The sequence below is a fragment of the Microcaecilia unicolor genome, chromosome 1 (assembly GCF_901765095.1).
Source record: "Microcaecilia unicolor chromosome 1, aMicUni1.1, whole genome shotgun sequence".
Classification (NCBI taxonomy): domain Eukaryota; kingdom Metazoa; phylum Chordata; class Amphibia; order Gymnophiona; family Siphonopidae; genus Microcaecilia; species Microcaecilia unicolor.
In genome coordinates this window covers 405,143,496-405,157,646 of record NC_044031.1, presented here as the reverse complement: position 1 = coordinate 405,157,646, position 14,151 = coordinate 405,143,496, and the positions used below count along the sequence as shown (strand labels likewise).

At 51.3% G+C, this 14,151-nt stretch overlaps 1 protein-coding gene across 1 annotated transcript in view; it reads left to right on the top strand.

The window, feature by feature from the left end:
- LOC115482606 (zinc finger protein 160-like) overlaps nucleotides 1-13,876 on the top strand; it is a 202,903-nt gene extending 189,027 nt beyond the window's left edge. The window contains 1 exon segment of the mRNA XM_030222568.1: nucleotides 11,424-13,876. Coding sequence (XP_030078428.1) covers nucleotides 11,424-13,012 — 1,589 coding nt within the window. The 3' untranslated portion in view covers nucleotides 13,013-13,876.
- Nucleotides 13,877-14,151: the final 275 nt, after the last annotated feature.

Genomic DNA, 14,151 nt, shown 5'->3' with positions numbered 1-14,151 from the left:
AGGAGGTTCTTCTCAGCCTATTCTCAACCTCAAGGGAGTCAATACGGCATTTCAGAATGGAGACTCTCCGCTCTGTGATAGCTGCGGTACAAGCAGGAGAATTCCTGGCATCCCTGGACATCAAGGAAGCTTGTATGCACATTCCCATCTGGCCTCCTGATCAGCGCTTCCTGCGCTTTGCAGTGCTGGGCTGGCACTTCCAGTTCAGAGCCCTCCCGTTCAGGTTGGCTAGGCTACGGCTCCGCAGACCTTCTCCAAAGTGATGGTGGTCATTGCGCTTATCTCCGCAAGGAAGGAGTGCAAGTCCATTCCTATCTGGACGACTGGTTGATTCAAGCTCCCTCATTTGCAGAGTGTGGGAGAGCAACGGACAGGGTCATTGCTCTTCTGAGCTCCCTGGGATGGATCATCAACCGGGAAAAGAGTCAGCTACGCCCGACTCAGTCCCTGGAGTATCTGGGTGTTCAGTTCGACACCCAAGTGGGCAGAGTGTTCCTGCCAGACAGCCGGAGCCTCAAGCTTTGGGCCCAGGTGGGCCGGTTCCTAGCTCCACTACTGCTCGGGCTTGGGATTATGTGCAACTGTTGGGCTCCATGACGGGCACGATGGAGGTAGTGCCCTGGGCCAGGTCCCATATGAGACCATTACAGCACTCTCTCCTGTGGCGTTGGTCTCCGGTTTCGGAGGATTACGCTATACACCTTCCCTTGGATCCAGCGGTGCGCAAGGCACTGAATTGGTGGCTGATGCCAGACAAGCTGGCCGCCGGAATGTCTGTTATGACCCCGGACTGGATTGTCGTCACGACGGATGCCTGCTTGACGGGCTGGGGAGCCCACTGTCTGGGAAGGACAGCGCAAGGGATATGGTCACCTGCGGAGGCGAAGTGGTCCATCAACCTCTTTGAACTTCGAGCCATTCGGTTGGTGCTGCAAGCGTTCCTCCAGGTTCTGGTAATGAGGCCAGTTCGGGTCTTGTCAGACAATGCCACGGCTGTGGCCTATGTCAACCGCCAGGGAGGTACCAGGAGCGCCCCCCAAGTCGGGGAGGCCATGAAGTTATGCCTGTGGGCAGAAGCGAACCTGGAACAGCTGTCGGCGGCTCACATTGCAGGAGTCCTGAATGTCAAGGTGGACTTTCTCAGTCGCCATACCTTGGATCCTGGAGAGTGGCAGCTGTCGGCTCGGGTGTTCTTGGAGATCACGAAGCACTGGGGAATGCCGACCTTGGATCTGATGGCAACCTCAGTCAATTGCCAAGTACCGCGGTTCTTCAGCAGAGATTGGGACCCTTGTTCTCTGGGGGTCGATGCTCTTCTCCAGCAGTGGCCAGTACAAGAGCTTCTCTATGTGTTCCCGCCCTGGCCAATGATGGGCAGAATCCTCGGCTGGGTGGCAAAGCATCCAGGCCGGGTGGTCCTGGTGGGTCCAGATTGGCCCAGGCGCCCTTGGTATGCAGACCTAATCCGGCTCTCCATGGACGATTCTCTGCGGCTTCCAGCGGAGCGGGGCCTCTTGCATCAGGGTCCCGTGGTGATGGAGGATCCCTCCCCCTTTGGTCTTACGGCCTGGCTCTTGAGCGGAAGCGGCTGAGGAAGAAGGGCTTCTCGGACAAGGTCATCGCCACTATGCTGAGAGCACCGAAGCGCTCTACTTCTACTACTTATGCCTGGGTTTTGGCGTACCTTTGCATCGTGGTGCGAGGCAGGCTCCCTTTCGCCCTTCACTGCTCCAATTACCTCAGTGTTGGCGTTCCTGCAGGAAGGTCTGGAAAAAGGCCTGTCGCTCAGTTCGCTTAAAGTCCAGGTAGCGGCTCTAGCTTGCTTCAGGAGTCGACTGATGGGTGCTTCCCTGGCTTCGCAGCCAGATGTGGTGCGCTTTCTTAAAGGGGTTAATCACCTGCGCCCTCCTCTGCACTCGATAGTGCCTACGTGGAATCTCAATCTGGTGCTACGGGCATTGCAGGAGCCGCCCTTTGAGCCCTTGTCGAGGGTGTCGCTGAAGGACCTGACATTGAAAGCGGTCTTTTTGGTGGCTATCACTTCAGCCAGAAGAGTTTCCGAGCTCCAGGCGCTCTCGTGTAGAGAGCTGTTCCTGCGATTCACTGAGGCAGGAGTGTCGATTCGCCCAGTGCCTTCCTTCTTGCCCAAGATTGTTTCTCGCTTCCATGTGAATCAGCAGCTTTGTCTACCCTCCTTTCATAGGGAGGATTACCCAGAGGAGTACCCTGCTCTCAAATGTCTGGATGTTAGACGAGTCATCATCAGATACTTGGAAGTGACCAATGATTTCAGGAAATCGGATCACCTGTTCGTGCTGTTCGCAGGCCCTCATAGGGGTCTGCAGGCATCTAAGCCTACTGTGGCACGTTGGGTCAAGGAGACGATTGCGGCGGCTTATGTGGCTGCAGGGAAGGTGCCGCCTATCCAGCTGGAGGCTCACTCTACTAGAGCACAGGCAGCCTCTATGGCAGAGTCCAGATCCGTCTCCTTGGAAGAGATTTGTAGAGCGGCAATTTGGGCGTCGGCTCATACCTTCTCACGACATTACCGCTTGGATGTGGCGGCTCGGGCCGAGGCCCAGTTTGGGGCTTCAGTGTTGCGTTCTGGGATTTCCATGTCCCGCCCTGGGTGAGTACTGCTTCGGTACATCCCACCAGTCTATGGATTGATCGGCTTGATGATATGGAAGGTAAAATTATGTATCATACCTGATAATTTTCTTTCCATTAATCATAGCAGATCAATCCATAGCCCCTCCCAGATATCTGTACTGTTTGTGTTCTGGTTTTATTTCAGGTTCAAGTTTAGTCTTCAGTTCCTGTTCAGGAGGACTTTGTGTTCAAGTTCTTCCAATTGGATTTCCCTTGAGTTCAGACGATTTTGTGTTACAGTGAGCTGCTGCTTCCTCTCCCCCCATTTCGATGGTGGCTGGATTGATAACTAAATTATGCCGGCGCTCCCTCCCGCTTAGTGCGGTAGTAGGGTAGCTTTGTATCCCTCCCGCTTCGGCGGTGTTAGGGTAAGCCAGCTCCTCCCATGGTTGCGGTAGCAGGATAAGCCAGTTCCCCCTGCGTCGGCGGGTGTGATTTCACTCCCCCCCCCCCCGCTTCGGCGGTGGTGGGCTGGAAAGAGTGTCCCTTTGTGGGTGTAATTCTCTATGTGCTGAGTCCTGCGGATGGAGCTTTGATATCGACTATACTGAGGATTTCCTGGTAGCACATGACCACATATAGAGAGGCAAAAGATTGCTCTCTATCTCCACCTGCTGGTAGATGGACACAACCCACCAGTCTATGGATTGATCTGCTATGATTAATGGAAAGAAAATTATCAGGTATGATACATAATTTTACCCTATTCACCTCTCATCTCCTTCTCACCCTCTTTCCAGCAATTCTATTGCCCCCTCTGTCTTTCTCCTTCCCCAGTCTGCCAATCCCTCCCACCCTCTGTCTTTCACCCACTCTCTTATCCCCCATTTCTACCCTTTGAGCCCTCATCTACTCTCCACTGCTTTTCATCCCCTCATCAGCTCCAGCTCCATCCCTGTCTCTCCAGGCCATTCTCTCTCTTACCTTCTAACCCATCTACTGTTGCCTCTCTTTGACAACATTTACTCTGTTTCTACCCTCACTGAACCCCTTGGGATCTCCTTCCTCACTCATACTCTTCCACAGCACCCCATCCTGGTTTCAGAACACAGAGAGCCCCTGTTCAAATACAGGATAAGCAACCACAAACTAACCCCCCCTATTTACTAAGCTGCGCGGCTTAGTAAACAGGGGGTAAAAGTACTAATGTAGGCAAAAATTAAACGGAAACTCAAGATGCCAGATTTTGCATGCAGTGCAAAACCAAATAGAAAGAAATGCATTTTCTCCTGTACAGTGCAAAATAAAGCTAGCAGAAGTAAATTCTCCGAGGACAAGCAGGCTGCTTGTTCTCACGACTGGGTTGACGTCTGCGGCAGCCCCCACCAACCGGAAGAAGCTTCGCGGGCGGTCCGCACGCAGGGCACGCCCACCGCGCATGCGCGGCCGTCCTCCCGCCCGTGCGCGACCGTTCCCTCCAGTCTTGTTTTTTCCGCGCTGGAGAGAGTCGTGCGTCGCCGCTCTCTCTGGTTCAGCCCGAAAAACCGTTGCGTTTTCGCGAAATTTCTTAGTTTTTTGTTTGTTATAGCCGCGTTCCGGCCTTTTCTTTTTCTTTCGAAAAAAAAAAAAAAAAAAGTGTGAACGCGCTTGTTTTCCCTCGTTTTCTAGCGGGGGCGTCGCGTTGCGGCCTTGTGGCCGCGCGGTCGATTTATTTTTCGAGGTGTGATTCCCGCCACCATCGACGACTTTAATTTCGCCGACGCGATTTTTCCATCGATGTCCTCGAAGGTCCCGAGTGGATTTAAGAAGTGTGGTCGGTGCGGCCAGCCTATCTCGCAGACCGACACCCACGCTTGGTGCCTCCAGTGCCTCGGGCCGGAGCACAATATCAAGTCGTGTTCTTTGTGTCTTGGTCTCCGGAAATGGACTCAGGTTGCGAGGCAAGTTCTTCGGGACCGTCTTTTTGGAACATGCGCCGGCCCCTCGACGTCGACCTCGACGGCATCGGTATCGACGGCCGGTTCTTCGGTACCGGTATCGATGCCCGCGAAATCGGCACCAATGGCATCGACCCCAGGAGCACAGGTCCCGTCGGCCCGCCAGTCCTCCGGCGAGGGTAGGGGTGAGAGGCCGCGTGGGCAATCGGCCCCGGTCACTCCCTCGGCCCATGGCCCTCGGGACTGAACCCTGTCTGACCAGGTTCCTCGAGACCGAGGGGGATCGACCTCCTCCTCCTCCATGCCACCTGGCACCGATGACGGGCACCGCAAGAAATCTAAGAAGCACCGTCATCGGTCGCCTTCGATGCATCCGGCTCTCGGTACCGGCGAGGAGTCGACGCCGAAGCGTCCGCGTCGAGAGGAGAGATCCCCTTCGGTTGTGGAGGTACCAACGCGTCAGGGTCCCAGCACTTCGGTGCAGTCTCCTGGACCCGAGCAGCTTCCGGCACCGACACCTCTACCGGCCCCCCCGTCTTTCCCGGCAGCGGGCCTGGACGAGTGCCTCCGAGCCATCCTTCCAGGGATCCTGGAAGGGCTGATGCGCCAGGCTGTGCCGGCGTCGGGGGTGCTTGCGCCCTCGGCGCTGTTGACTGTGGCGCCGGCGAGCTCTAGCCCGGTGCCGAGGCCGTCGACACCGCCGCCGCTTGCGGCGCCGGTCTCGACCGCCACGCAGGTGGAGTCCCCGTTGACGTCGATGGAGGGAGCTTCGTCCCCGCCGGCGCGGGAGTCCACCGCTCGATGACACCGAGGCTTCGGTGCCTCGACGTCGAGCCAGGCCCGGTTAAGGACTCAGCTACATGAGCTTATGTCCGATACCGAGGAAGAGGCCTCGTGGGGTGAAGAGGAAGACCCCAGATATTTCTCCTCAGAGGAGTCTGCGGGTCTTCCCTCTGACCCCACGCCTTCACCTGAGAGGAAGCTTTCGCCTCCTGAGAGCCTCTCCTTTGCCTCCTTTGTAAGGGACATGTCTATTTGCATTCCCTTCCCCGTGGTCTCTGTGGATGAGCCGAGGGCTGAGATGCTCGAGGTCCTCGACTATCCATCACCACCTAGAGAGTCCTCCACGGTGCCGTTGCACAATGTCCTTAAAGAGACACTGCTTCGGAACTGGATGAGACCATTATCTAATCCCATCATCCCCAAGAAAGCAGAGTCCCAGTACAGAATCCACTCGGACCCAGAGTTAATGCGGCCCCAATTGCCCCATGACTCGGCGGTCGTGGATTCTGCTCTCAAGAGGGCACGGAGTTCGAGGAATACCGCCTCGGCGCCCCCGGGGCGGGAGTCTCGCACTCTGGACTCGTTTGGGAGGAAGGCCTATCAGTCCTCCATGCTCGTGACCCGCATCCAGTCGTACCAGCTCTACACGAGCTTCCACATGCGGAACAATGTGAAGCAACTGGCGGACCTGGTCAATAAGCTCCCGCCGGAGCAGTCCAGGCCTTATCAGGAGGTTGTCAGGCAGCTGAAGGCGTGCAGAAAGTTCCTGTCCAGGGGTATCTATGACACCTGTGACGTGGCATCTCGTGCTGCGGCCCAAGGTATAGTGATGCGCAGGCTCTCATGGCTGCGTGCCTCTGACCTGGACAACCGCACCCAGCAGAGACTGGCCAACGTCCCTTGCTGGGGGGATAATATTTTTGGTGAGAAGGTCGAGCAGCTGGTGGACCAACTGCATCAGCGGGAAACCGCCCTCGACAAGCTCTCCCACCGGGCGCCTTCAGCACCCACCTCAGCAGGTGGACGTTTTTCCCGGGCCCGGCAGGCTGTGCCCTATTCTTTTGCCAAGCGTAGGTACACCTAGCCGGCCCGAAGGCCTCGTCAGGCACAGGGACAGCCCCAGCGCGCTCGTTCTCGTCAACAGCGTGCGCCTAAGCAGCCCCCTGCGCCTCCACAGCAAAAGCCGGGGACGGGCTTTTGACTGGATCCACGGGAACATAGCCGCCCTCAAAGTGTCCGTACCGGACGATCTGCCGGTCGGAGGGAGGTTAAAATTTTTTCACCAAAGGTGGCCTCTCATAACCTCCGACCAGTGGGTTCTCCAAATAGTGCGGTGCGGATACGCCCTGAATTTGGCCTCCCTGCCACCAAATTGTCCTCCGGGAGCTCAATCCTTCAGCTCCCATCACAAGCAGGTACTTGCAGAGGAACTCTCCGCCCTTCTCAGCGCCAATGCGGTCGAGCCCGTACCACCCGGGCAGGAAGGGCAGGGATTCTATTCCAGGTACTGCCTTGTGGAAAAGAAAACAGGGGGGATGCGTCCCATGCTAGACCTGAGAGGCCTGAACAAATTCCTGGTCAAAGAAAAGTTCAGGATGCTTTCCTTGGGCACCCTTCTGCCAATGATTCAGAAAAACGATTGGCTATGTTCCCTGGATTTAAAGGACGCATACACTCACATCCCGATACTGCCAGCTCACAGGCAGTATCTCAGATTCCGCCTGGGCGCACGGCACTTTCAGTATTGTGTGCTGCCCTTTGGGCTCGCCTCTGCCCCACGAGTGTTTACAAAGTGCCTCGTGGTGGTAGCGGCATACCTGCGCAAGCTGGGAGTGCACGTGTTCCCATATCTCGACGATTGGCTGGTCAAGAGCACCTCGGAGGCAGGAGCCCTCCGGTCCATGCAGTGCACTATTCAACTCCTGGAGCTGCTGGGATTTGTGATAAATTACCCAAAGTCCCATCTCCAGCCAACCCAGTCTCTGGAATTCATAGGAGCTCTGCTGAATACCCAGACGGCTCAGGCCTTCCTTCCCGAAGCGAGGGCCAACATCCTCCTGTCCCTGGCTTCGCAGACCAGAGCGTCTCAGCAGGTCACAGCTCGGCAGATGTTGAGACTTCTGGGTCATATGGCCTCCACAGTCCATGTGACTCCCATGGCTCGTCTTCACATGAGATCTGCTCAATGGACCCTAGCTTCCCAGTGGTTTCAAGCCACCAGGAATCTAGCAGATGTCATCCGCCTCTCCACCAGTTGCCGCACTTCACTGCTCTGGTGGACCATCCGGACCAATTTGACCCTGGGACGTCCATTCCAAATTCCGCAGCCCATGAAAGTGCTGACGACGGATGCATCTCGCCTGGGGTGGGGAGCTCATGTCGATGGGCTTCACACCCAGGGTCCGTGGTCCCTCCAGGAAAAGGATCTGCAGATCAACCTCCTGGAGCTCCGAGCGATCTGGAACGCACTGAAGGCTTTCAGAGATCGGCTGTCCTACCAAATTATCCAAATTCGGACAGACAATCAGGTTGCAATGTATTACACCAACAAGCAGGGGGGCACCGGATCTCGCCCCTTGTGTCAGGAAGCCGTCGGGATGTGGCGTTGGGCTTGCCAGTTCGGCATGCTCCTCCAAGCCACATACCTGGCAGGTGTAAACAACAGTCTGGCCGACAGACTGAGCAGAGTCATGCAACCGCACGAGTGGTCGCTTCATTCCAGAGTGGTACGCAAGATCTTCCGAGAGTGGGGCACCCCCTCGGTGGACCTTTTCGCCTCTCAGACCAACCACAAGCTGCCTCTGTTCTGTTCCAGACTACAGGCACACGGCAGGCTAGCGTCGGATGCCTTTCTCCTCCATTGGGGAACCGGCCTCCTGTATGCTTATCCTCCCATACCTTTGGTGGGGAAGACCTTACTGAAGCTCAAGCAAGACCGCGGCACCATGATTCTGATAGCGCCCTTTTGGCCCCGTCAGATCTGGTTCCCTCTTCTTCTGGAGTTGTCCTCAGAAGAACCGTGGAGATTGGAGTGTTTCCGACTCTCATTTTGCAGAACAACGGAGCGTTGCTGCACCCCAACCTTCAGTCCCTGGCTCTCACGGCCTGGATGTTGAGGGCGTAGACTTCACTGTGTTGGGTCTGTCTGAGGGTGTCTCCCGTGTCTTGCTTGCCTCTAGGAAGGATTCCACTAAAAAGAGTTACTTTTTCAAGTGGAGGAGGTTTGTCGTTTGGTGTGAGAGCAAGGCCCTAGAACCTCGTTCTTGCCCTGCACAGAACCTGCTTGAATACCTTCTGCACTTATCAGAGTCCGGCCTCAAGACCAACTCAGTAAGGAATCACCTTAGTGCGATTAGTGCTTACCATTATCGTGTGGAAGGTAAAGCCATCTCTGGAGAGCCTTTAGTCGTTCGATTCATGAGAGGCTTGCTTTTGTCAAAGCCCCCTATCAAGCCTCCTACAGTGTCATGGGATCTCAACGTCGTCCTCACCCAGCTGATGAAACCTCCTTTTGAGCCACTGAATACCTGCCATCTGAAGTACTTGACCTGGAAGGTCATTTTCTTGGTGGCAGTTACTTCAGCTCGTAGGGTCAGTGAGCTTCAAGCCCTGGTAGCTCATGCTCCATATACCAAATTTCATCACAACAGAGTAGTGCTCCGCACCCACCCCAAGTTCCTGCCGAAGGTGGTGTCAGAGTTCCATCTTAACCAGTCAATTGTCTTGCCAACATTCTTCCCCAGGCCGCATACCCGCCCTGCTGAACGTCAGTTGCACACATTGGACTGCAAGAGAGCATTGGCCTTCTACTTGGAGCAGACACAGCCCCACAGACAGTCCGCCCAATTGTTTGTTTCTTTCGACCCTAACAGGCTAGGGGTCGCTGTGGGGAAACGCACCATCTCCAATTGGCTAGCAGATTGCATTTCCTTCACTTACGCCCAGGCTGGGCTGGCTCTTGAGGGTCATGTCACGGCTCATAGTGTTAGAGCCATGGCAGCGTCAGTGGCCCACTTGAAGTCAGCCACTATTGAAGAGATTTGCAAGGCTGCGACGTGGTCATCTGTCCACACATTCACATCACATTACTGCCTCCAGCAGGATACCCGACGCGACAGTCGGTTCGGGCAGTCGGTGCTGCAGAATCTGTTTGGGGTGTAAATCCAACTCCACCCTCCAGGACCCGAATTTATTCTGGTCAGGCTGCACTCTCAGTTAGTTGTTCTTCGTAGGTCAATTTCTGTTATACCCTCGCCGTTGCGAGGTTCAATTGACCTGGGTTCTTGTTTTGAGTGAGCCTGAGAGCTAGGGATACCCCAGTCGTGAGAACAAGCAGCCTGCTTGTCCTCGGAGAAAGTGAATGATACATACCTGTAGCAGGTGTTCTCCGAGGACAGCAGGCTGATTGTTCTCACCTACTCTCCCTCCTCCCCTTTGGAGTTGCGTTTTCATCTTTTTGCTTGTCATTCAACTGGCGGGAACGGTCACGCACGGGCGGGAGGACGGCCGCGCATGCGCGGTGGGCGTGCCCTGCGTGCGGACCGCCCGCGAAGCTTCTTCCGGTTGGTGGGGGCTGCCGCGGACGTCACCCAGTCGTAAGAACAATCAGCCTGCTGTCCTCGGAGAACACCTGCTACAGGTATGTATCATTCACTTTCTCAAAACTGACATAATTCTATCACTAACTGAAAATAAAATCATTTTCCCTGTCTTTGTAATCTGGCAATTGTATTTTTCTAATCATCTTGTTTCCAGTCTCTGCTTCTTTTTCCCTACCTCTGTGTGCTTAACTGTTTCCAGGACCTCCTGTTTATGTGCTATTTCTTTTCTCACATCCTTTCTTTTTCATTTCCAGCCCTACATCCATCTTTAGCACTGATCTTTTAGCTTTCTTCCATTTTTCTGCTTCCTTCCAAGTCTTCCCCTCTCTTCAATCCATGTGCAGCTTTTCCCTCCTCTCCCTTCTTTTCCATTCCATCTATGTGCAGCATGACCCCTCTCCTCTCCGTTCTGTCCATATGGCAGCATGTCCCCCCTCTTCTTTCCCTTCCCTTCCTTTCCATCCTTGTGCAGCTTCTCCCCTCTCCATTCCATCCATGGGCACCATGTCCCCCTGTCCCTTCCCTTTCCCTCCTTTCTACCCATGGGCAGCTTCAGAGTGGAGTAGTAGCCTAGTAGTTACTGCAGTGCCTGAGAATCTGGGGAACTGAGTTCAATCCCCACGACAGCTGCTTTGGCATGTCATGTAACCCCCATTGCCCCAGTTACAGCATAAGTATCTGAATATAATGTGTAAACATCTTTGTAACCCACAGAAAAGTGGTATCTCAAGTGCCATCCCCTTTACCTATCCTCTCCTTCCATACATGCAATTGTAGCTTCTCCCCTTCCCCTGTGGGTCTGGCATCACCTTACTTCCCTGTCTGTCCTTCCTTCCCACAGGCTCTACAAAATTCCAGAGTTTGCTGGCATTACTGACAGTGATTCCAACAGACTCCTTCCAGTGGCTCCAAGGCTTTCCTTCTGCTGCATCCTTTCCATGTGGCAGTTGTAACAGAGGAAAGGACCCTGGGGCTGGCTGGAGAGAGCCTTTTGTAATTGCTGCTGGGCCAGCAGTGCTGGCAAACTCTGTAAGTTTGGAGGGACTGTGGGGAGGGAGGTAAGGAGATGTGCAGCTTTGGCACTAGTTTTCACTATGGTTGCAAGAGGGAGGGGCATTTCCACCCCCATAGGGACACTTATGCCACTGAACCCATAGTAGAGATCCTGAAAATGGAAGAGGTTCCTTTCAGTCACCAAGAGTGGTGAGCAAGGAATTCCTATGTCAAAAAAATCATTGCTATGTGCTGTGGAGTATTTCTAAATTTTCACATTGAGTTTTTGGTTAGTGAATATAATCAGAGTGAAGGGAATCACTTCAGGGGAGGATGAAATGTCCAGAACCAACAGATGAGATCAGGATGTTCTGTTTATGTCTCTTCATGTGCCATTGCTCACCTACATCTGTCTGCCAGCAAGTGACTTTAAATACTTATGATGGGATATTTGTGTATATATGTCTTACTAAATAGCTGTATCATTTATGTACATACTTTCATTTTTATCCAGCAGATGATGGATTTGGGAATAAGAGAATGAAAGGGTGCGATGGAGAACAGAAGGAGGAATGTAAAGAAAAAGACCCCTCCAGAGACAGCCCTGATCCTTCAGCTGCTAGTGTGGGAGGTGGTAGTAGTGTAAGTTTGCAAGAAAATACCCCAAAAGGAGAGAGCTCGAATGTTTCAAAATGTTCTGTACATACTAAAAACTTCAGTCAGTTATATGAACTGAGAAGACATGAATTAATCAGCAATAGCAAAAAACAAATGCAGCAAATGAACCTCAAGGGAGCGGAGCTATTTAAATATTCAGTATGTGACAAAAGCTTAACTCCAAAATATGACCTCAGCATTCATGAAAGAATCCACACTGGAGAAAAACAATTTAAATGTTCTGAATGTGGTAAAAGGTTCAATCAAAAAATTCACCTCAAAATTCACGAAAGAATCCATACTGGAGAAAAACCATTTAAATGTTCTGAATGTGGTAAAGGCTTCACTTCAAAACATAACCTCAGAAGTCATGAGAGAATCCACACTGGAGAAAAACCATTTAAATGTTCTGAATGTGGTAAAGGCTTCACTTTAAAACATAACCTCAGAAGTCATGAGAGAATCCACACTGGAGAAAAACCATTTAAATGTTCTGAATGTGGTAAAAGTTTCAATCAAAAAAATAAACTCAGACATCATGAAAGAATCCACACTGGAGAAAAACCATTTAAATGTTCTGAATGTGGTAAAGGCTTCACTTCAAAACATAACCTCAGAAGTCATGAGAGAATCCACACTGGAGAAAAACCATTTAAATGTTCTGAATGTGGTAAAGGCTTCACTTTAAAACATAACCTCAGAAGTCATGAGAGAATCCACACTGGAGAAAAACCATTTAAATGTTCTGAATGTGGTAAAAGTTTCAATCAAAATAATAAACTCAGACATCATGAAAGAATCCACACTGGAGAAAAACCATTTAAATGTTCTGAATGTGGTAAAAGTTTCAATCAAAAAAATAAACTCAGACGTCATGAAAGAATCCACACTGGAGAAAAACCATTTAAATGTTCTGAATGTGGTAGAAGTTTCAATCGAAAATGTCATCTCGGAATTCATGAAAGAATCCATACTGGAGCAAATCAATTTAAATGTTCTGAATGTGGCAAAAGCTTCAATCAAAAAGGTTACCTCAGAATTCATGAAAGAATCCATACTGGAGCAAATCAATTTAAATGTTCTGAATGTGGCAAAAGCTTCAATCAAAAAAGTTACCTCAGAATTCATGAAAGAATCCATACTGGAGAAAAACCATTTAAATGTCCTGAATGTGGTAAAAGCTTCAATCGAAAAAGTTCCCTCAGAATTCATGAAATAATCCACACTGGAGAAAAACCATTTAAATGTTCTGAATGTAGTAAAAGCTTTAGCCGAACAAGTGACCTCAGAGTTCATGAAAGAATCCACACTGGTGAAAAACCATTTAAATGTTCTGAATGTAGTAAAAGCTTTAGCCGAACAAGTGACCTCAGAGTTCATGAACGAATCCACACTGGAGAAAAATCATATAGGAATGTAATAAATGTTTCCACAGCAAATCTGATCTAAGAAAATATGAAAGAATCCACCTTGGAGAAAATTATATGGACAAATGTGCTAAGGTGCTTTCCTTAGGTGAAAGTTGAGCCAAACTGAAAATATCTCTGACTGAACACTGTGAGATAAAGGAACTGGAACAGGAAGGTGTAAATATCTAAGCATGGTGGAAGGAACAACTAAAGAAGCAAAGTACACAAGCGTGGAAGAAAACCAAGTCCAAAAGACCAGTAATGAAACCACGCTGCTAAGAGCACCAAAATCACAGTTTATTGGGACCCTACACAGTTCGTGTTTTGGCTACAAAGCCTTCCTCAGGGGTCAACAAATTGACGTGTATAGATTAAGCGTCTGAACCTCTCAAAATGAGGAGCAATAAGCTACGTGGTGCAGTCCACAATCCAGGATGAGCGAGTGAACAAACAAAATCAGGGGTTCTGATCATGGGGGCGGTAGCAAACACAGGCGCTAGTATGGCGCTAACAGCCTCTACCACCTGCGTTTGCTTCTGATCATCGGGGCAACAGTTTGAAAATGCTTGCTTACACTGCTGGCGTTGCCTAAAGATATTTAGAGGGTCTGAGCATTGCACAGCTTTGACTGAATTTAAGCCCTGGTAGCCAGACTCTTCCATTCACCACAATAAACGAGGACTGTTTTATTAGCAATGAACAGAAAAAAATATACAGATATGTAATATTTGTTTATGTATCAATTGTTTTATATCTTTGTCAGGATAATAGCACATCTTTATTTGTTGTAGTTTTGAAGACATAAAGGCTGGAGAGGCAGGAGAGAGGCTGCAAACTTTTTCCAGTATAAACTGCCTGCAAAGCTCTTCCTAACCTTGGCCTGCCTTAAATCTCAGAATCTCTTCATCCCATCCCAGAGCAATCACTCTGTAATGCAGAGGTGTTCAACCTCATTTCTCAAGGACTGCAGTTCAGTCTGCTTTTCCCCAGTGAATATATAAATAAATAAATAAGATCTGTTTGCATATTCATTGTAAGTATCCTGGAAACCCAACCTGGCGAAGGCCAAGGTTGGACACCCCTGCTCTAGTGCCTCTTCTTTTACTCGGTTTCCCCACCTTTGTGTTAGGAAGTATTATCACCTCTGCCTCACCTCTGCCTCACAGGTGAAGGTGGATA